This window comes from Colius striatus, chromosome Z (genome assembly GCF_028858725.1).
Source record: "Colius striatus isolate bColStr4 chromosome Z, bColStr4.1.hap1, whole genome shotgun sequence".
Classification (NCBI taxonomy): Eukaryota; Metazoa; Chordata; class Aves; order Coliiformes; family Coliidae; genus Colius; species Colius striatus.
In genome coordinates this window covers 694,056-716,800 of record NC_084790.1, presented here as the reverse complement: position 1 = coordinate 716,800, position 22,745 = coordinate 694,056, and the positions used below count along the sequence as shown (strand labels likewise).

At 52.6% G+C, this 22,745-nt stretch overlaps 1 protein-coding gene across 2 annotated transcripts in view; it reads right to left on the bottom strand.

Moving 5' to 3' along the window:
* LOC133628698 (unconventional myosin-Id) overlaps window positions 1-22,745 on the bottom strand; it is a 109,747-nt gene that overhangs the window by 12,713 nt on the left and 74,289 nt on the right. For both annotated transcript variants that reach the window (XM_062017170.1, XM_062017171.1), the window contains 5 exons: window positions 22,151-22,374; window positions 20,915-21,059; window positions 20,276-20,380; window positions 18,032-18,145; window positions 14,222-14,376 (listed from right to left, as the gene is read on the bottom strand). In XM_062017170.1, coding sequence (XP_061873154.1) covers window positions 14,222-14,376; window positions 18,032-18,145; window positions 20,276-20,380; window positions 20,915-21,059; window positions 22,151-22,374 — 743 coding nt within the window. The remainder of the gene's footprint in view (window positions 1-14,221; window positions 14,377-18,031; window positions 18,146-20,275; window positions 20,381-20,914; window positions 21,060-22,150; window positions 22,375-22,745) is intronic.

Here is a 22,745-nt window from a genome sequence, read left to right as displayed (position 1 = left end):
GCTTCTGCAGAGCCCTGGGACACAGGCTGTGGCTACTGTGCTGCTGCCAGCTTGAGCACAGCATCGAGTGACAGGCCACTCAGGGAGCCACTCTGCCAAAATCCTGCCTGAGAACTGACTTGGCACCTTGTAAAACGCTGCTCTGCCTCTCCAGCCCCTGCCACAGAGCTCCCACTGCTGAGTGCAGATAAAGCCAAAGGTGATGATCCTCACTTGGCTCTGCTGGGTGAATGCATCTTCACGTGCCACTTGCATTCAGGGATGAGCTAGCTGCCTTTCAGCTGCTGCACACCATTACCTCTGCATTCCTGCAGCATGAGAGGGGAACTGCTGCAATTACTGCCTCCGTGTGTAAACACTTGTGAGCAGGAGACAGCAAGCTGCTGACAGGTAATTCAGTGCTCTTTAGCCAGTGTAAACACTTAGGTCACCAACCGGAGCTGCTGCTTACTCTTTGTCTTTCTGCCCCTCCCACAAGCACTGAGCCTCTGCCAGCAGAGCCAGTGTCATTCAGGTTTGTTAACCTGCACTTCTGGGCTCAAACATCAACCCCCTGCAATGATTTCTGTGTCATCCGTGGCCTCTGAGCTGCCTGGCACTGAGCCACATGTGCTGCTGCAGCATGAGGCGAGGTGCAGCCCTCAGAGATGTGGTGACAGGAGCAGGACCTCAGGCCCCCAGCGAGCATCCCCTGGGGACAACGTGGTTCCCATCAGGGGTGGCTTCAGCCCCCTCTCATCAGCCCCTGAGAGTTTTGTCACAACTCACAAAGCTGCATTAAAGCCAAATGTTATTGCAATGAAAAGCTTTCTGAGGGTTTTACAGAGCAGGTCCTCGGTGCACAGCCAGGCAGAAGCTCCCCAGGCTGCAGCCCTGCACACTCACTCTTTGGGAGGTGCTTCCCTGAAACCCAAGCAGGGGCTGTATTAACTCACCTGAAAAGCACAATGCCCTGTGACACCAACTCAGCCCACTGGGACAAGGACTTCAGTACTCTCCTGCCAGGCAGCCAGGGCTGATGGTTGTTAGGAACGAGCAGCTGAGAGCAGAGGTGAGAGAAGAGCTGCCTTACCCTGCAGCCTGTGCTCTGCTCCTTGGGCAACCCCTGGCTAATTGTCTCCTTCTCCCTTACCCAGACAAACCAAACCCTAAACGCTCCAGATCTGATCCAGAGATAACTTGGACTAGAGATAAAGGAGCAAGTGGTAACAGGAGATGGTTGAGGGCCTGACAGAGAAAGCTAACCTGAGGCAGCATGGCCAGTGGCTCACCAGCCATTCCCCAGAGGCTGCTGCAGCAGGGCCCCAGCAGTCCCAGGCCAGTCAGAGCAGCTGGCAGTGACAGCCCAACACACAGTTCAGAGGTCTATCACATTTCAAAGGCGCTGGGCTGGGCAGCAGGAGAGGCAGCCCTCCTGCTCCATCCCTGCCCAAGCCCCTTGTGCAAGCTCCTTAGCTGCTTGCCAGCCTGAGGAAAGATGTCAGGCATCCCAGACTCCTTCCTCTTCTCCAGGCCTTTACCTCATCTGCAGGATCCAAAGGAGATAGAACCAAAGAGCGTGAGCTGACTGCTGCCTGGCTGCACAAGGACACAGACAAAAGGGAGGAGAGGATGCTGTGCTATTTACAGCTGCCTCCTCCTCCTCCATTCCTAGGGGTGGAATTTTCCCTCTGGTGTGTTGATTGCTTTGTAGGAAAGACTTAAAGGCTTCTTACACAAAAATGATCCCTAAGACTTCAATCTATGCCTAGTCAATACTTTCCATTTCCACTGGAATCCAGAATGAGGCACCCAATTTGCTGCAGAGATTTACTGCCATGGCCCTGCAATCAAATCCAAGTGCTGACCTTTGAAGTGACAAGGATGGAGAAACCCCTCTAACACGAGCTTCCAGCAGGACTCCTCAGCTCCCCAGCACCTGAAGTGCCTCCAGGTCAAAGGAATTCTCAGGCACTGCAGACTGGTGACCAAACCAACCACCTGATTGAGTGACATCACTGGCAGCTCACAAAGCATCAACGAGAGCAATTAACAAGTGGGGTCAGTTCTGGAGGTGTGTTTACACACTGGAATGGACACAGGGGGCATCCCACCTTCTCCAATTCTTTGAACCTTCCTGGTTGTACTCTGGAGAAGCAGCAAATGCCCAGAATCAGCAGCATGTGCTGTGCAGGTGAACCACAACCACAGGATCTGCAGGGTTGGAAGGGGCTTTGAAAGATCATCGGTGCAACCCGCTGCCAGAGCAGTCCCACAGCAGCTCCCCCAGTGACATGGGCCAAGGTGCCTGCTGTAAATCAAGGCTCCAGAAAAACACCTCCCACTAAAGAAGTTCCATTTTCTTCAGGTCAAAGACTGCCTTTAAATCCCCCAAATGAGCCTGTCCCAGCCCATCTGCCCTTGTGCCAGGAGTCAGGAGCCGATGGGCGTGGGGCTGAGGGTGTGAGCCCCAGCAGGGCACAGCCCCAGCAGGGCAGAGCCCCAGCAGGGCAGAGCCTGCTGGAAAGCCAGGGGGCTGCAGCAGGGCATGTGCTGCTTCCCTGCTGCTCAAAGGGAATGAGTCAGAGCTTGGGTCACAGCAGGCAATCCAGCCTGTGCCTCCTCTTGCCCTCTGAAGTGTAATCACATTCCCTGAATAAGCGTTTGCAAGTCATAAATGGGCTTCTTGTTAATAAAATGCCAAGCAATAAGCTGCTGCAGTGATGGTGATTGATGGCCAGTGCTGTCTCTGGCTGCAGGAAGACAGGGCCAGGGGCCTGCTCTGTGTCTGCTTTTCTCTTTGCACCATTCCTCTGCTGTGCAGGAGACCCCACAGAACGAGGGGGATGCTTTGCCCTGGGATCTAGGACAGCTTCACCCAGCCATGGGTGCTCACCAGAGCCCCTGCCTGTCGTGCCAGGAGGGATGCTGCACCTCACTGCTGCTCCCAGGGACGCCTCCTGGGTGTCAGGAACATCTAATTGCTCCCCTTGTCTCCTCCTGAACTGCTGCAGAGCCCACTGGTGCTGCCAGGCCCCGGGGAGCTGCGGGAGGGCCGTGGGCACGCCGGAGGCTGCTCCAGCTCTGCCCTCTCATCAAAGGTGTGCACACCAATGGGGCTGCCAAAGGAGCAACACCCAGAAGCCAAATGAACCTTCCTGGGGTGACCAAAGCCCTGGGCAGACAGCTGCAGTGGGGAGGTGAGAGCAGGCAAGCTCATGCTCAGCACGGCTGCCTTCGAGGGCTGTGGGAGCTGCTTAACCCAGCTCCAAGCCCTGCTCGTCACCAGAGCCCCCTCTGAGAAGTGACAAAGCAGAGTGGGCTCTGTGGTTCAACAGCAGCTTCATTTAACTCAAGTAGCTGCTTCATCAGGTAGCAACGAGCCCAGGCAGAAAGCCAGGCAAGTGCCTGTGTGTGCCTGCTGCCGCTCAGGTGAGGGAGCAGCACCACACACACACACAGATGTTTTACCTGAAGATGTGGGTCTTGGGCAGCGTGAGAAAGGAGCAGTGGATGGCAAAAAGCTACAAGTGTGGGGGGAAGGTGGGGAGGAGGGTGAGGGAGAGGAGTGCTGGGGCTCCCACCCCATGGACACCAATGCTCAGCTCCAAAGGCAACGTGAAGCTCCATCAGCCTCCTGCAGCCACCTCTTTGTTTGATGCTGCCAATCATATTGACATTACTAAACAGACTGAGCCAGTTCAAACAGCCAGCTCAAATGCCAGGAGCCAAGGTTGTTCTATCAGTGTCACCACAGGGGTTACCCTGGGGACGGCAGTGATGGGCACGTGGGGTTACCCTGGGGATGGCAGTGATGGGCACATGGGGTTACCCTGGGGATGGCAGTGATGGGCACGTGGGGTTACCCTGGGGACGGCAGTGATGGGCACGTGGGGTTACCCTGGGGATGGCAGTGATGGGCATGTGGGGTTACCCTGGGGATGGCAGTGATGGGCACGTGGGGTTACCCTGGGGACGGCAGTGATGGGCACGTGGGGTTACCCTGGGGACGGCAGTGATGGGCATGTGGGGTTACCCTGGGGACAGCAGTGATGGGCACGTGGGGTTACCCTGGGGATGGCAGTGATGGGCACATGGGGTTACCCTGGGGATGGCAGTGATGGGCATGTGGGGTTACCCTGGGGACAGCAGTGATGGGCACATAGGGTTACCCTGGGGATGGCAGTGATGGGCACGTGGGGTTACCCTGGGGATGGCAGTGATGGGCATGTGGGGTTACCCTGGGGACGGCAGTGATGGGCACATGGGGTTACCCCTCACAAGGGAAGAGAGAAAGAAAACACCAGGCCTTGATCCATACCACGTGGCAAAGCTCCTGCTGCCACACCAAACTCAATGCTGGGGGGAACTTCAGCTCTGCCCAAAAGAGGGGGAAGGCATAAGGAGATGGGGATTTGGCACAAGCTCAGGCAGCAGAGGGAACTTTGCTGGGGAAGCACCTTCCAGCGAGAGCTGCTCCCTGGCACTGCCCAAAGGCTACCAGGGCCACTCAGGCAGCCCAGTGTGGCCAGCACTACCTGTCCTGTGCCTTCCCACAGCAGCATGTGGTGTGCTCAGGCTCTTGAGCTGCAAGTGCTGCAGAGAGGAGGGATGCTGCATGCCAGGGGCCTCGCTTCCCTCCTGGCACACACAGCCCTGTGTCCATCCCAGCGCCCCGTCTGAGCCCAGGGCAAAGCAAACCCAGCGAGCTCATGCAGGGGCTGAGCAAGTCACCTTGGGAAAGCACAGTGCTTGGGCAGGCCTGGGAAGCAGTGTGTCTGTTGGTAGATGTGAGGGTCATGCACACAGACAAGGTAACATGGACAGGAGGGGGAGGAAAAGCCAGGGCAATGCAAAGGGAACGTGGGCTGTGTAAGAATAGCTCTGAGCTGCCATCTGAGCAGCCATTTGCCCTGGTGGATGGATCAGCTGAACACAAGTGTAGGCACAGAGCTCGTGAGTGAGACCTTGAATGAAGATGTAAGGTGAGGAGAATGCTTGGCACCTCCAGCAGCAGAGCATCACACACTGAGGCAGAGGAAGCGGTGCAGGCAGCCAGCTGGTACTGACACGAGGCTTGGAACGGCAGCTCTGCCGGCTCCACGGGCACCCACAGCTCCCTGCCACTGCAGCAGCAGCCAGGGGAAATGCTGAATGAAACTGCTCAGTCCTAGGCCTGACATTGAATCCTGAAGGGAACCAAGTCCTTTCAAACCGACTTCAGAAGCATTTACCCTCCCTGAGCCTGAATGGCTGCTTTAATAACAGCTTTGGATGCCAAGGCTTTCATGGCTTCAGCAAAAAATATCCAAAGCCTCCCAGATGATAAATGCTCTGGTAGGAGCCTCACCAAACCCATCCCACCTTCTAATAATAACCTGTTCCAGGCTTTCATTTGCTAAATTGCATGTGTACTTTGGAGAGAGGTTTCCTTGGACCTGCTGTGTAATGAGAGGCCTCACTAAACCCTGTCAAACCAGACAAACACATCTCCAGCTTCATTTGACTTTGAAATTGCAGCTGCCTGCTCCAGGACATGTGAGGGGTTTCCTCTCCAGCTAAGGAGGAGTTGGCTTATTTTGACCCAGACAGGGTCCTTGTCCCCACGTGCTGAGTCCCCATTGGGTGTTCTATGAAATGTCACCTTTATCTACGCAGAAACATTTGTCTCTCTGGCTCTAGCTCTGGACAGAAGAGAAAACATTCCAGGAGGGGAAGAGACGTTACACTAATTGGAAAGGACACTTTGAGCCCATGGTCGGGCTCAGGATGGAAAGTGACTCTGTACATGATCACAGGGTGCTGCAGAGACCTACAGCCCTGGCCAAGGCTTGGCTGGAGTCTGAGAAGTGAGATGACTTTTGTTTCATTGTTAAATCACACTCTGAGGAAGAAACAACCAAATTCATGGTCCTTGTGCTATTGCTCTGTCTCTCCACGGTCTGAAGAGCCTCCATCAGCTCACTGCAGCTGCATGTGATGAGGGGGAGTTTGCAGAGCACTCAGCAATTCTCCTGTTGGGGGTTTCTACCCAGCACATTCAGCTCAAGCCCACAGTGCTAAAAATAAGGGATATGCCCTCCCTGCCAGCCCACGAGGATGCAGGTGGGTTACTCTGCCACCCTCCTCCTCTCCTCCCTGCCAGGGCTGGCCATACCAACACATCCCTGCAGGCAGGCAGGACAAATGCTGTAATGCTAAAGGAGGGAGGCAGGACAGGACAAGCAGAGTGCAGGCAGGATGGGCAGAGTGCAGGCAGAGCTCTGTGGGCAGTGCTGCCCAGCCCAGCTCCTCTCCACGCTCAGCTGAGTCAAGGCTGCGAAAGATGATTCAATCACAGCTATGAAGAGCAAATCCCACACGTGTGTGCTGAGAACCAGCCCCTTCCAAACACAGGCTGGATGAAGATCCTGCCCCTTGAGATTATTAACAGTGCTGCAGTGAATGCTGACACCTCTGGGACTATGCCAGTCTCAGCTCCGGTGCTGGGCTCAGTGCAGTTGCTGCTCCACTGAGCAGGATCAGTGCAGTTGCTGCTCCACTGAGCAGGATCAGTGCAGTTGCTGCTGCCACTGAGCAGGATCAGTGCAGTTGCTGCTCCACTGAGCAGGATCAGTGCAGTTGCTGCTGCCACTGAGCAGGAAGGGAGCCGTTTGCATAAGCCCCAGGTTTCAGAGGTTCCCGTGGCAGGATGTGCGAGTGCAGCTCGCCCCCAGCACCACCTTCCTCACCAAGGAAACTGCCTCCCTCTGCTCTAGCTCTTCTATTTCTGCTCCAAATCGCTGGGCCTGAGTCATGGCAGAACAGAACAGCCTTTCTTTGCAAAGCTCCCTTTTCCCAGCACATGCCCTTGCAGGATGTGCTCCACTCCACCAGCTCCCTGAGGCTCCTAACTGCTAAAAATGAACAGCGAGGTCCAGGGTCACAGATGCTCTCCAGCACAACCCTTTCAGTCAGGCCCTGACCTCTGCCTCCTGCTCCCTCCAGCTCAACTGCCAACACACAGCAAGCCCAAACACAGGCTGCAGACGCTGTCAGCAGCTCCACGTGGGGACACCCCCCTCAGAACTTCATCAGAGGTTTCTCTGCAGAAGCCAGTTGTGACATTTGACTTGGTGTGAGTTTAATGTGCTCCTTTCCAGGCTGGTGAGAGCCCTTTCCAGGCCAAAGCTGGGCTGGGAGGGAGGCTGTGAGCAGGGCAGAGGCTGCCACACAGCCCCAGCTCCTGCTGTGTGCAGCACTCCTGGCACTCCGTCACCACCCGCTGCCAGGGCCAGCCTGGCAGCACAAACTGCCTGCAGCCTGTGCAGACACTGCAGCCTGCTTTGTGGGAGGCTGCTGGCCTGGGACTCCCTGAGAGGTTTGTGCCTCTCTCCCAGCTGCTGGTGGAGGATGCTCTTCAAGCAAGGTCCGAACAGCCCAGCAGCCAGTGCCTGATGCCTGGGTCGGGTCTGTACTACTGCACGCGTTCTTCTGGCCACGCATGGAGAGGGCATCCCTTTCTGTTCCTGTGCCAGCTCCACATGACACAAAGCAGTTGTGAGAAGCTCTTTTTTTTCTACCCTTACCTGTCCCCAGAGCCACTTCTCTGGTGCTGCCCTCCCAGCCCCTGCAGCACCTCAGGGGAGCCCTGGCTCAGGCTCTCGCTCAGCAGCGACCTGACAGGAGGCTGTAGTGAGCTGGGGGTCGGTCTCTTCTCTCTAGTAATGAGTGACAGGACAAGAGGAAACAGCCTCAAGGTGCCCCAGGGGAGGTTGAGGTTGGAGCTGAGGCAGAGCTGTTTCCCTGAGAGGGGTGTGAGCCCCTGTGCCAGGCTGCCCAGGGAGCTGGGGGAGTGCCCAGCCCTGCAGGGATCCCAGAGCCACAGAGCTGAGCTGCTGAGGGCCTTGCTATTCACTCTCAAGCATGGTGTGACACATCTCCAACACCTGATGCAGTTGAGCTGGGCACTTCAGTCCCACTGAGGTGTCAGGACTGACCTAGCCTAAGCTTTCTTTAAAGCACACTCCCTCCAGGTTGGTTTTTCCTGCCCTGCTCAGAGCTCAGCCACGTGTCTTGTTCCTTTGCCTTGTCATTCATGGTTTCTCTTGGCCAATTTGCAAGGTACAGTACCAGTGGAAGTGTAGGAGAGGCACAAGAGGAATATCAACATTCACAAGTCTTCATGTCATTCCTTATTCTGAAGCAAATGAATTCCAGCCTGAGCCAAGCTCAAGCCAGAGCAGCAGCTGGGCAAACACACACGTCTCCAAACAGCACCTCCAGCCAACAGGAGCAGCTGGAATGGCATCCCTATGCCACTTACCCACAGCACTACCAGTTGCAACTGGGGGAGGCATCTTCTGCTCAGATTGGAAGCTGGACTGTGGAATGAGGGTCCCAAACGCAGGCTCCTAGTGCCTGGGGTACATCCCTCACCTCCAGCTGCCACTGCAGCACGGCACGAGTCGTGTCCCACCTCCCAGCCCTGTGCACATTCCTCACGCCACAAGGGGCTGACAAATGCCACTGAACACCTCTGCTTGGGCAAATTAATTCCACTCCTGTCCATCAGTTCAGTCTGCTCCCAGCCCCTCCTGCAGGCTTGGGCTGAGGCACCAGCATGTGCCTACTCTGGACAAAAGGAGACTCTGTCCTGCATCACCCCCCAGCTGATGTGCTCAACAAAACAGAACATGTGCTGGCTGCTGAGGTGACAAATTGATGATTAAGTGTTTTACTCACCCATTTTACCCTCTACAGGAGTTCCTGGGAGGAAGAGTGAGTGCTTGGGGCTGGATGTGAGCTCCCAGCACCCCCAGTGCCTGCATGTCTGTCTCACAGCAGCTCAGAGGTTTGCAGCAGCCCAGGGCACTGGCTTCACACACCAAATTACCTTTTATTTCCCCTTTTCTACACTAGAAAACAAGAGAAAACCCACCCATTCAGCAGCTGCTGCCATGTCCTGCACATGGCTGGATGCACCCCAGAAGCATCTTTTATGTGGCCACTGCTCTGGGACTGGAGGAACACTGCCAGCCAGCTTCCCTATGAAATGAATTAACCTCCCCAGCAAAACACGTGTGACCATCCCTACAGCACTGCCCCAGCCCTCAGCACCCTTCCCTCACAGCCAGCTCTGCATTCCCAGGCTGGGGGAACTCCTTTCCTCGGTGGGTGATGAAGCAGCGAGGCCGCCAGGCTGGAGGCTGCCTGAGCTCCCCTGAGCTCCCCTGGCTCAGGCTGCACAGCAGTCTTTGTGCTTGTCTCTTTAATCCAAACGAGGCATTCTCACAAAACTTAGCATGATCTTTGCTACCTCTCTCCCTGATTGTCAGATCTGAGGATACAGCAGCCACAGAAAGCCACGTTTCCCTGGGAAACCAAGCTAAAAATAGCCAGGCTGGCTGCCTGGGGAGACTGGGCTGGTGAAACTGCAGTTGGGATGAGATAGCACTGAGGATGAAGTGTGTGCAGTACAGGCCCTGAATGCTAAAGATCCCAGTGTCAAACAGCCTGTCCCCTCAGCAGCACACTGTGAGAGCTGACCCTCCTCCTGCTGTGGGCAGCACAGCCTGGCCAGGCAGCCTCTGACCTGCAAACCCAGGCTGGGGGATGGAGCCTGCTCTGAAACCATCCTCAGGTGCTGAGGGCTGTGGGTTAGTGCTGGGCTTGGACTCCAGGACTTTAAAGACCTTTCCAACCAAACTCAGGGAAACAGCTTACACTGTTGAAACAAGCCAAACAAGCACACAAATGACATCTTTCTGCAAGGAGCAACAGGCCTGAGTCAAAGAGCAGCTTCTGGAGGGTGCTGGTGGGGTGAGCAGCCCCAGCAGGACGTGGTGTAAGGGCTGAGCTGTCTGTACATCTGCCCTCAGCCTGCTGCAGGAGACTGCCTAGCAGATACCAGCACAGGCTGATGGAGAAGGACAAACACTTCCCCCTTCTGCATATCTCACAGCCCCTTCTCCAGCAGCTCATTTCCCGAGTTCACACAAGGAAAAGCAAGAAGGGGGAAAAAACCCTCTGTGCCTTTAATTCAGAATGTAATTACTCTGTGTAAATTAGTTAGCTTGGCTTCCATCTAAGATTTAGCATGTAATAGCCTATGAATCACAGCTCTGGTACAGGATATATTGTGCCATTTGTATGTAAAAATGCTTTGTACAAGGCACCCTGTGGATTAGGGATATTAATTTATACCACAGGTTGTGCAAGATTAAGTGAAATGAAAGAAGATAAGGAGATAAGACACTGCTCCTGATCGAGGAGCAAGCTCTGGGGGCACTTTAAGGTGAAATCAGCCATCAGAGTCCACAGAGTCAGATGGGATCAGGGAAGATGGTAAAATGCCACTGGGTGTTAACAAAGCCTCTCTGGTCAGCACCCCGGGAGCTGCTCCCTCTGCCTCCTGCATGCTCTGTGTGCTTTCACATACTCCATTTCATCTGCCCAGGTAACTGCTGTGGACACAGAGCCAGGCAGGCAACACTCCTCACTGTAACCTTCATCTTCTCTCCTGCCAGGGAGCCAGAGGAACTGTCCTGGCAGCTCCTCCAGTCCATCCCTGTTTATTCCCCAGGGGTTTGGGAGCCCCACAGGGCAGAGGGGTATGTGCTGTGCTCTTTGTGTCTGAAGTGAGGCACAGACACCCTAACAAGGCAGTGACACCCATGCCAAAGGCTTCCAACTCACTTCACCAAGAGCAGCCATCAGTGAGCTGTTCCAGCCCCAGGAACGGGCAGTGGCTGAGACGAGGCTGCTGCTCTGGAATCAGCAGTCTGCAGCTTCATGTTTATGCTCCATCCTGACCAGCTCCTCCTCACTACTTCAAAGACAAGAAGACATTACTTACAGTCTAATTTTAAGCCAGAAACTGACTGAATTTCCATAGACAGCTAATTACCACTTCTGCCCCCAGGCTCCATCATGCTGTCACCTCCTGCAGGGACAACACAGAGGCAATGTCCTGCCCACAGCTGTCTGGGGGGAGGTGGGAACTGCTCCCATAGCATCTCAGACACAACAGTCAGCACCTGGAAATCACCATTGAGACAAAACAACAAATAGCTGGGCTGCAGGAATTGAATGTGCCCAAAGACAGCAGGGCTGAGCTGCAGCAACACCAAGGTATCAGGGGCCAAGAAAGGCAGAAGGCACCCAGTGGGCATTTTCTTCCAGGTTGTGTTTTTATACATCTGCTCAGAAGTTCTCTTCCAAAGCAAAGAGAGTGTCAGTGCTGTGACACCATGGCATGCTTTGTGCCTCACAAGCCAGGGAAAGGATGAAGAGTGAAAGCTGACAGACACAGTGTGCACAACTGGTGACTTTCCATTCACAACAACCCTACACAAAGATACCAGAGTAGGTGTGAAACACTGTGAAATAATCCCCTCTGTGGAATCATCTTCACCAGAAACCCCCTGATGCTCAACACAGGCCTCTGACAACGCAGCTCACACTCTCCAAGGGGGAGCTGGAAGCCTCATTTTCCTCACTACACCAAAAGATTAAAGCAGCAGCCCATGATTCAGTGGCATCTCCAAACAGCAGCTCTGCCTGCAATCAGAACACACAGGCTTCTGAGCAGGGAGCCCAGAAATGGGAGCACCTCAGCACACACACTGCCAGGGCATGGGGAAGGAGGACTGGAAGTAGGTCACCAGCAAACATGACGATGACAGATCCTTCTGGTTGCTGTTTTGGTTTGCTGCCAGCTCCTGGCTGGAGAGGAATGCTGGGGAAGAAAGAGCTTGTGCAACAGCAGCAAGGTGGGCAGCACACCCAGGGCAAACCGTGGGCTACCCTTCTGAGTCCAGCCCCGTGCCTCTGCTGTGGGCAGGTCACGTGAGTGTTATAGATGGAAAGGACAGGTCTTTCCTGGCTGACAATCCTCTTCTTTCACATCCACCCATCACAAGGGCACCCAGTGATTGAAATTCTAGGCTCAAGAGTTTACTGCTGGATCCACTTTCTTTTCCCAGCAACCATCTCCTGACAGGCCAGAGAGAGCAAGCTGACACCTGCCATGGGGCACACAGCGACTCCCAGCTAATCCTGCTTCAGGAGGAACTCCCAAGGTGCCTCTCAAGCAAAGGCTCAGCTAATCCCATTCACTGACAGGCTTTTTTCACTCTTAGGAAATGGAGAAGTGGCTGAAAACAAGAGTGTTTCCTTTGATGGTGATGTACAGTCAGTGCTTGGCCGTTTGCAGATGTGGCCGTTCCAGCGTGAGCTGTTCCTGTGCATCACCCTCCAAGCAGCAACTGTTATTAGGTGTTGGAGAAAAAGGGGCTTTTAGAACAGCTCTGCCATTTAACCAGCCATGCTGAGGCCTGTCATCTGAAGCACTAAAAAATGCTAATGTTGTATGAAGTGAAGGATTAAACAGCACAGGAGAGGCCTGAACTGTCATTCTTCTACAGATGGTGATTAGATGAACACTAAACCTCTTTGAAGATGAAAATGTCATTGTTAAGTCAGTGTAAGGAATTGGAAACCAACAGTTTATACCCTTAAAAGAACAGCACAGTATTTCAGAGCAATGGCCACACAACACACTGCCCATTGCTTCCCACTGAGCTGCACTGGGTGTGAGAGGGGAGGGCTGGGCACTGCACAGCAATGTCAGAGTGAGCCAGGGCTGTCTGAGCACTGAATGCACAGGAGCTGGAGTGTAATCAACAGCTTCACAGCTCTTCCCAACATCAGAGGCTCGTTAAGGCACTGAGGAGCAGCAGCTATCTGAAGAAGATGTCACCTGTGTTCAAAACATGCCAGACATGAAAGAGCTCCAGCTGCTTCCCAGTGTTCCCCAAAGGAAGGGTGTTGCTTTACATACCCATCAGCCTTCAGGAGCAGCTGCCTTTGAAATGAAACTATATTTGGGTGGATGCAAAAGCAGTGAAGGTTTGCAGTTGCTTTTCAGTACTGAATTTCTCAAAACAAGTTACACTGAGAATTCATGTCAATGATCTTGGCACCTACCTCCAGCAGCACAGGCAGCAGAGAACTCCAGCAGAGGGACAGGCAGCTCACCCAGCATGCTTGTCTTGGATTCAGGGAGAGAGCTACCCAGGGACCGAATGTAACCTAAACTCACCCTCACTGACTTGCCACTTGTGGCTCTGCAGGAGCTATTTACTTACAAAGACTTCTTTTCACGGCTTATAAATGGAGTGTGATAATGTGAACAGCAAAAGCCAGCACTGCATGTGATCCTGATCAACAACAGTCCTTGTGAGAATCTGTTCTGGAGGAGTAATCCCAAAGTCCCACAGTGCTGGGGGCTGCCAGGGCCCTGCAGAGCTGCTCCAGCCCCAGCCCTGCTCAAGCAGCTTCCCCTGGCTCAGGGGGCACAGGAACGTGTCCAGCTGGGGTTGGGAACCTCCTGAGGAGCCTCCACACCCTCCCTGGGCAGCCTGGGCCAGGGCTCCCTCCCCTCAGCACCAAAGGAGCTTCTCCTCCTGTGCCAGGGGCACTCCCTGTGTGCCAGCCTGTGCCTGTTGCCCCTTCCCCTGGCACTGGCCACCACACAACAAACACTGGTCCCAGGCTCTCCACAGGGATGGATCAGCATTGCTGAGGTTCCCCCTCAGCCTTCTCTTCTCTTCTCCAGCCTGAACAGCCCCAGGTGTGGCAGCTTTAAAGGAATGAGTAACTCTGAAGGTCTGACCACTTCACAGCTCCTTTTCCCTGCCAGGCACTCATTGCCAGGATGTGTCTCTGGATGGTCCCAAACTTACTCTGTGGTATAAAGGTGATTATTGACAGTTCATCTGTAGCTACAAGCTCAGTGTAAGATAACCACTTCAGTGTTCAATTCACCAATAAAACAGCTTTTGCACATTGACTTACTGCAGAGGCAGCTTTCAGGAATCAGAGATGCCACTTTAAGCTCAAGCAATAAATCACCCAGTGATACTGGGGGCAGGGGAGCCACTGGAGGAATGAACAGCTGTACCTTCATGTTCTATGATAAGAGTCTGACTGTAAGAAGCATTCAGGAGACATTGTGACACACTCAAAATGCATCAGCAGTGCCATTTGTCCCCACACACCTATGGTGTAACAAAATACTGGGAACCTGTGGGAACTGAAAAGCACATCCCAGAAACACAAGGGAAAACGTTGCTCTGCTGTCCTGCTAATGCAGGAAACACAGATGAAGCTCAAGACTGGCATCAGAATGGCTTCAGGGGAAGCTTCTGATTTGGCATGCTAGAGTGAGTTTTCAACAGAATCCATCCCCAACACTGACCTCTTGAAGTGGCTTGTCAGGACTCCCACCAGCTCTCCAATCCTGCTGTCGTTGGAGGGCTCTTTGCTGAAGAGACACACAATGAGATCCTTGTTGTCTTTCGTGTGGAAGACCACGAGCTGGTCCTTCCCATTGGAGACACTCAATCCTACCAACTGTGGAGAGGGAGCAAGAACAATGTCACACATGTTGCTGTATCTTTGCCATTGGCCAAGCTATCCAATCCTCTCCAGGGTGCCTGTGCTCCACTTGTGCCTGTAGCAGAGCTGGGGGCAGTGTGCAGGTCCTCAGGGCTCCCACAAGCTGGAAGAGTCAAGAGGAAACGAGCAGGGTTTTTTGGCAGTCAGTGTCTCAAAGGTGCAAGGACATTTCACTGTCCAGACTGGGTTCACTGAGTCCCTCCTCTTGTTTTTGCTTATTACCACAGTACAACAGCCTGAACGACTGCAAGGGCTGAGACTGGAAACCCTGAGCAGAGAGCTCCTGCTACCAGTTGCATACAGCCAGCACAGGTGGAGCTTGTTCTGTGCTGTTCATGCTGTTCTGAGGTTATGAAATACTTCATGCACAGACACTAACAGCTGCCTGGGTTTATAGTGTCCCTTCAAATTAATTTGCATGCTTAACTAACATCCTGAGCACAACAGCACCACAGGGACCGGTGCCATCAAGGCTCTACACGTGCACCGAGTGTGAAAGCTGAACAAGTCGAAATCTCTGGGTTTAAAAAGCCTATTTAGACCTTAATCATTCAACAGAACCGTGTCAGAAGTCCAAGAGCCCTTCAAAATTGCCCCATGTCAGCCCTCCCCATAAGACTATCTGAATGAATACACAGAACACAAAAGGATTCCTTTCAGGGAAGGTGCTTATCTCAGGATGTAAAGACACTGGCAGCAGCTCTGCTTCAAGAGCAGGGAAACGTTCCCAGCAGCCACAGACAGCCTTCATTTCATTCACTGCTGTGCTGGCAAAGGCACCTCTAGCATCCTTTCTGCTGCCTTTGAATTCCTTGTCCATTTTCTCCCCAGGTAGGAACAAAGAGAGAACTGTGGGCTGGTGTTTCTGAGGCGATTGCCAGAATGTTTGCACACAGAAAATCCCCCCAAGCAGCATCTCAAACCAGCCAAAAGGGAAGTTATTGCTTTGTCATCATTTGCACAAACCCCCAGGTTCCTGAGACAGGACCCAAGAGAAGAGCCTGCAGAGCCTGGGCCCCCAGCAGGCAGTGCTATGGGCTGCCCTTAAGCCCTTTACATGTCAACAGTTAAAGGAGATGGGGAGCTGGATGTGCCATTTTTTTTTCAGCCAAAGCCAAGTTTCCAGCAGTAGGAGACATCAGCTGACTGTCTCCAGCGAGATTTCCATGGAAACCCCATCCCTGAGGATGCTGCTGTGCTGCCAGGGTGCTGTGGGAATGCTGACAGCCAGCAGCAGGGCAGGCAGGGCTCTCAGCTGCCTTCACCTCCCTGTGTCACAAGGGCAATCTGTCTCCCCCAGCGAGCACACAGCCCTCCAGCAGCACAGATCTGATACACCCAGCTACATTAGGGCTGCTGCAATCATTATCCATCTGCTTCCCAAAAATCCTTGTAGCAGTTCAAACAATTGTTCTTTCCCCAAAAGGGGAGGGACCTCTGAAGCAGTAAGTGGCTGCTTGCACCACCTCCCTGTACCCCATGAAAGGGTTTCCACACCAGGAGGGATGGAGCAAACAAGGGGGAGTGTGCAAGGCAGAGGTGAAAGACAACAGAGATTCAAATCATTAAGTAACAAACTATAAGATGTAACTACAAAAAAGAACAAACAACTGTATTACAGCATCAGGCATCTGCCAGAGTTCAACTTAAACCTTGGCAAAAGAAAACCAGGTAGTGTTTATGAATGAAATGCATCTCCTGAGTCTCTCCTCTCCCCTCGTCCTGCAGCACAGACAGGGCTCAGAGCCACTCCACAGGCTCAGTACACATGCACACGAGGCCAACCCACTCTGCAGCTTCCCCAGGACCACAGTGCAGGAGAGGCAGGAGAAGGAGAGGTTGTGGCCAAGAGAGCTGCAATTTGCCACTGCAGCATTTCCCAAAGAGAGCTTCCATCAAATTCCCACTCTGGAATACTGTTCTGGCACCCGTGTGAGTCAGGGAAGGGTCTTTTCGACCCATCTCTTCAGTCCAGAAGCTTTGTGGTAGGTTGCCAAAGGGAACAATTGCAGATGTACAAATAAAGCTGATTTACAGCTAGGGAAATGTCAGTACTGTGAGAACAAGAGAGCTGTATAGCCAGACTGTTAACTGCTGCACTGCCAGAGGAGATGCCAAGCCCCAGCCAGCAGCCAGCCTGTGCTGCAGCATCCTGCACAAGTGGATGCTCTATTCTGGTCCCTGTGTTGTGTGAGGAAACAAGATTTACTGATCTTTGTAAGTAACAGATATTCCATAGGCAACCTAAAACCACATCCAACTTGTTCACTTCCTTTCACTTTTAAGGCATGAAGGATTTCAGAGGAAAATGCCACCAGTGAGCTGGTCTCGTGCTGGGACATAAATTTACCAGCTCCACTTTGAAAGCCATCAGGCAGCTAAAGCACTTCTCTAAAGCTGTGCTAAACACACATCTACCTGTAATGGCCAATGCAGTAAGGGAATGGCTGTTTTGTGCAGGGTAAGAGAGTAGAAGACTAACAGTGAGAGCCTGTGATGGACAAAAGTCACCTTGTCCACTGGAGTTCACCTTGCCAAACCCCCCTGTGCAGGAAGGACACTGGGAGTTGTGTGGATGTGCAGGAGCAGCAGCCAGCCATGCAGCAGCACGATCTGCTGACAGCCTCAGTTTGCACAATTAAGAAATCATGTCAGTAGAACAGAACATCACCTGAGGAAAACAATCTGCAGCTGCCACCCCTCTGGCAGCAGCCTCTTTGCAAAGAGCAGCGACACTGCTGCAGAGAATCCTCCTGTTGGGGCTCAAGCACGTGACTCCACGGGCTCTGTGGTGGGTGGTCAGTGCCCAGCAAGGAGCAGAGGACCTCTCAAACTGACAGCAGGGATGCAGGCTGAGCTGCTCATTCACTCCATGTTTGCAGATGAGACTTTGCTGTCACCCCAATCTCATCTCTGCTCTTTTACCAACGTGGGGCTGTCAGATTTATTATTTCTCCAAATACAAAGGTCCCAGTAAATTTGTGTATGCCATTTCCAAGCAACCCAGCCAGGTTCTGTAGGTTGCAGATAACCACAGCAGTGTTACCTCAGGCTGAGGATAATAAACAAGCAGTTAAATCCACAGACCAGGATGCTCAAGAGCTAAAATGAGGGTTTTTTCCCCATCCCCCTTTCTACCAGTGATAATCTGCTGCTTTGTCCCTGGCAGCTAAACTCTGCTGCCCTGAAGGGCAGATACCTCACTGTCATTCCAAATGTAGCTTTGATAAGATTTACATTCCAAGTGCACAGATATGAAAAAGGAATATTTCAACCACCACACAAAGGATCAAACAAAGCCCCAGAGACACGGCAACGGTGGCATGAGCTGCTGGGAGACACTCACCCCCTTCTGGGGCTGGCATCTTGCAGCAGAGAGCAAATCAAAACCAAACCAGAAGGAGCAGAAGAGAGTGTGATAAGCAGTTTGGGGGTTAGCTTCTATTTGATGCCCTGCAATGAAGAGCTGCCATGACACACGAGTGTTGTGGGTAACTGCACTGTAACTGTTAACAAACATTAACTGCATTAGAAATGAGAAACTGAGGCCTTTTCCAGCAGATGCACTGCCCATGACTGAGAGATGAGATTCCCCAGGCCTTGCACTTACATTGTAGAGGGGGATGGTCTTCATCACCTTGTACTGCTTCACAGGGTCCATCTTATACAGGTGTCGGTCAGTAATGAAGATGGCTCTGTCTTCCACCTTGTTAAAGCGGTTGACCTGGAAAGAAGCAAAGGTTGAGTCCCACCCAGCACTGCCAGCACATGCAGAACACAGCTCTGCAGCAAAGAAGCAAGGGTTGAGTCCCACCCAGCACTGCCAGCACATGCAGAACACAGCTCTGCAGCCTGGGCCAGGGCTCCCTCACCTCACACCAAAGGAGTTTCTCCTCCTGGGTCAAGGCAAGCTCATTTGGAGGTTTTTCTGCTACAGCCTAGACCTTCATTTCCCCCCTAAGCTAGTCAAGAAGCTGAATTAAGACTGATTCACACTGGAATCAACAAAGATATAAATAGAAAATGCCAGAAGGTGCAGAGAACACAATGCTAGGAAGGACTGTTCTGCAGGAGGGTATGAGCAGTATCTGAGAACATAAGGCCTGTCTCTACTCCTACAAAACCAGAAGGATAGTGGCATTTGTCTGAATCTCTTCTGTGCATGCATCCCAATGTGACAGTTTGCTTCTAAACACACAGCATGCATTGTTTACATAAAGATGCCGTTGGGGCACTGGAGAACCTGAAGCAAAGTGCTGAAAGGACCTGAGTGCTAGAGAGGGAGAATTTGCTTCTCAGGGCAGATAAGCTGCTGGACTTCCACTTCAGCTGAATTCATTGGTCAGTGAGCACCCACAAAACAGAAGGGGAATTTAAAACATGCTTGTAGAACTACTGCAGTCTTATACAAATTCATATCCAGGTCTGGGCTGCCCAGCTCAGGAGAGACAGGGAACTGCTGGAGAGGGGCCAGTGTGGGGCCACCAAGATGCTGAGCGGCTGGGACATGTGTGTGAGGAGGAAAAGCTGAGGGAACTGGGGCTGTTCAGCCTAGAGAAGAGAAAGCTGAGCTCAGGGGCACCTCAGCAGCACTTTACAAATCCCTAAATGGTGGGTGTCAAGAGGCTGGGGTCAGTGTTTGTTGTGTGGTGGCCAGTGCCAGGCCAAGGGGTAACAGGCACAGGCTGGCACACAGGCAGTGCCCCTGGCACAGGAGCAGAAGCTCCTTTGGTGCTGAGGGGAGGGAGCCCTGGCCCAGGCTGCCCAGGGAGGGTGCTCCAGGCATCTGCACAGGAGATTGTCCCTCAGAGCTGAATCAGGAGCAAGTGAGAGAAATACAAGGACTTTAAAGCTCAAAAGTTGTGTAACAGTGAGCAAAATGTAACTCCCACAGGGGTGTGTATATATATATATGTAATGCACACACATGTGAGTGATTCCCCTCTCTGCCATTCTATTCCCATTCAGAACAACAGTTCCTGCAATCACATCTTTGAGACCTGAATGTTGGATCTTGATAATTATTCCAGTTTAGCTAGAAACAGCGACAATTGGGAACTAGTTCATTAAATGAATTAGAGGTGGAATGACAAACCAATATTCTCTTAAAGAGAGCACATGAAAAGCAACAGAATACTGCACTGAAACATTTGTTTGGATGCAAGAAGAGATTTCTGTCTCTCTGTACACAACTCCCTGTGGAATAAAGAATCCAACTGACTGCCACTAGCAAAGGAGGTTGTTGGGAAGTGAGATTTTATGCTGCAAAATGAATTGTGTTGTTACTGTTAACTGTAATGTTTGCAGGATCACAAACAATCATCATGCACAGGCTCCACTTCTGGCAAGCAGGGACCAACTGCAACAGCACATTTTGAGAAAGGAGACAAACACACAGCTTCTTAAACCCACTGACACAGCAGCAGCCCCAGCCTGCCATTCAAACCGGTTGTGTCTTTGTTAAACCCATCATCTCTTTTCCTGACAGACGTTTATAACCAGCATCATTTCCATCATTATCAACCACTCATAAGAGACCATGCAAGCACATTTTTGTTCATTAGTTTTTTAAGCTTTCCAGCCAGTGGAACAACCCCCATTCACTGTGGACACAGCCAGAGCCAAAGCAGTTCCACAGTCAAGGCAGCGGATCTGGGGATGCCTCTGATGTGACGGTGCAATAGGTTCAGAGGTGGGTATGCACCAAAGACCTGCTGGCAGTGTTCCTTGAAACAGGACTGCTCTGAACTGCTGCCTGCTGAAGCATGTCCAGGACCATGTCCTCGCTGCTCCTGGCTTCCCAGGGTCCAGCTGGGCTGCAGGAGGTGTCCCCAGCCCCGCGCCTGCCGCTTACCTTGCGCACGTGGCACGAGAACAGAACCTTCATGTACTTGTCCTTCCGTTTCAGCTCGTTGGCAACAGGGATGAAGGAGCCCGTGGTCTGGGGGTTATCTGGTTTCTGAAAGAGCAAAGACAGGCACATAACTCTTGTTGCTTACCACAGAAAGCACTTGCATGACGTCAGGGTGGCCCGAGCGGGCTGCGGCTGTGCCTCCTCCCAGAGCAGCCCGGCATGAGCTGGATGTGCTTTCAGAAAACACCCAAACCCTTCACAAAGCAAAACGCTCAAAGGAAGGTCAGAGTGAAAGGAAGCAATGCAACTTGCCTAGAGAGAATGTCTTTGTTCCTTTTCATTGTACTCTGTTTCTTAACATCCCATTACATCTGGGATTGCAGCTTTACATCGGCCTCTTGGCCCTTTGAAGAGCCAGTTGATGGCATTACTCATCTTGTAATGCTGCTTGTGATGCTCAAGCTAGGCTCAGTATTCAGACAAACCTAGTGCAGTGGCAGTGAGAGCCTCTGAAACTATACAAACCCATTTACAGAGGAAATGTTGAAGCACTTCTCCCTCCCAAGAAACCAAGTCACCTTAGCGAATTTCCCTTTCGGCAGCCTAAGCCCCAGCATCAGTCCCTTCACTGCTACTCACCAGTGCGATGTAATTCCCCTCCCACGCTCTTTGCAGGCCAATATCAGCTCTGTGACCCTTCAGCACTTCCATGGCAGCAACCTTGGCCCTCAGCTGAGGTAGGACTTCTGGTGGGACGCTCCGGATGAGCTCACCCGCTCTCCACCTGCCACAAAACACCCGGGTCAGTTCCACAGCCTGCACCAAGCAGCTCCAGGACTGCTTCTGCCAGAGCAGCACGAGGACACCTCTTGACTGTAAACATCAGAGGAAAAAGAAGTCTTCCCACTGCATTCACGAAGCTGGAAGCATCAGTTAGCACTTTAAAGTGACTCCTAACAGATTTGGCTGGCACACTCCCCATCCCACACCCAGAATTCAACTCCTGGCACATCTGTTTGCAGTAAAGTTTTTGCAAGCCCATTTTTTGCTCATCTACAAGATCATTCTCCTTTAACAGCTGAATTTGGCCCTACAATTGAAAGCTAACCAGTGGGAACAGGAAAGAGGGCAGAGAAGCCCATTCATTGCTCCATGTCACACTCCAGCCTTCAGCAGCAACACCATGTCTCCAGGATTAACGCTATGAAAAGTCTTTCAGCAACTGAAAGTGTGTAGTTATAATAATTGACCTTCTTTGGGAAGGACTCTCCACCCAGATAGGCTGTGAATGGCTTTCAACAGACAGCTGGAGATAAAGGGGAAAAAAAAAGGTTGCCTTAATGTAGTGCTGGTGGTAATTCCCCTTCAAGCAGATGGCTGGGCTGGGGATCTCAAGAGCATCCATCCAGCCAACAGTTCCCTCATTCAGCTGCTTTCAAAGTCACTTCCACTTTGGAATTGTAATTACCTTGCCTACAACTTCCCAGAGACAAACAGCTTTTAGATATTAGGAGGTCATACAAAGGTATAAAATCCCTCTTCTGCACAGAGAACGGAGGTGAGGGGGAGCCCTGCTCACTCTGCTGCACAATACTGCCTTACTCTAACCTCGAGGACGTTGAGAAGATTCCTTTTCTCTTCTCCCTCATCTAACAGCAGCTGCTCTTTTCTTTTAAACCCAGCCAGCAAGAGGCCAAGGAAGGAAATACAACATCCATCCTGACTAAATGTTTGACCCAGGGCAATCATTTGTGTGGTCAGGGCACCCAAAGCCACGGCCATCCTCAGCCACGCCTCGCAGGCAACGTGCCGCAGCCACTTCCTATGGAAGCAGCAGTAGCCATGGACTGAAGAGACAGGGGCTTTCCTTTGTACCTGTGGTAAATGGCCTGGAGTGCCTCCTGGAAGCGGTGCAGCACCTTGGGAGGAGCGGGCCACTGCACGTGCTTGCCGTAGTCCTTCGTGAGCCGCACGGGCTGGAAGCGCCGGGCCAGCTCCTGCAGGTAGGCGCGGACCTTGGCGCGGCGGTAGTGCCTCAGGATGGTCAGCGCAGCCCTCGTCCTCTTGTAGCGAAGGCGAGCCAGGGTGCCCCTCCACACCTAAGAGCCAGGGCAGAAACAGGGTGAGCAAGAACAGCAGAGTGGGTTTCCTTCCTTCCTCCTTCTGTGTCCCGCTGGAGAGCGGATTTCCCTCTCGGCCATCCCCTAGCAGCACCGCTGCACACGGAGCCTCCTTCCTCACCCCATTCCATTGCCAACGTGACATTTGCTGTATGAAGCTGATGTCAGAGGTTCTCCTGCCAGCTTTACTGATAATGCTGATAGACTGTATGTAGCCAGTGCAGCAGATTGGAGGGGCTGCTCTTCCCCACACAGCCAAAATTCACAGAGGAGATTTTGGGTCTCAAACCCCTCAAAAGCAGAGGACTCTCTTTCAACCTTTGTCAGAGCAAGCCCTGCTCCTTCTCCTC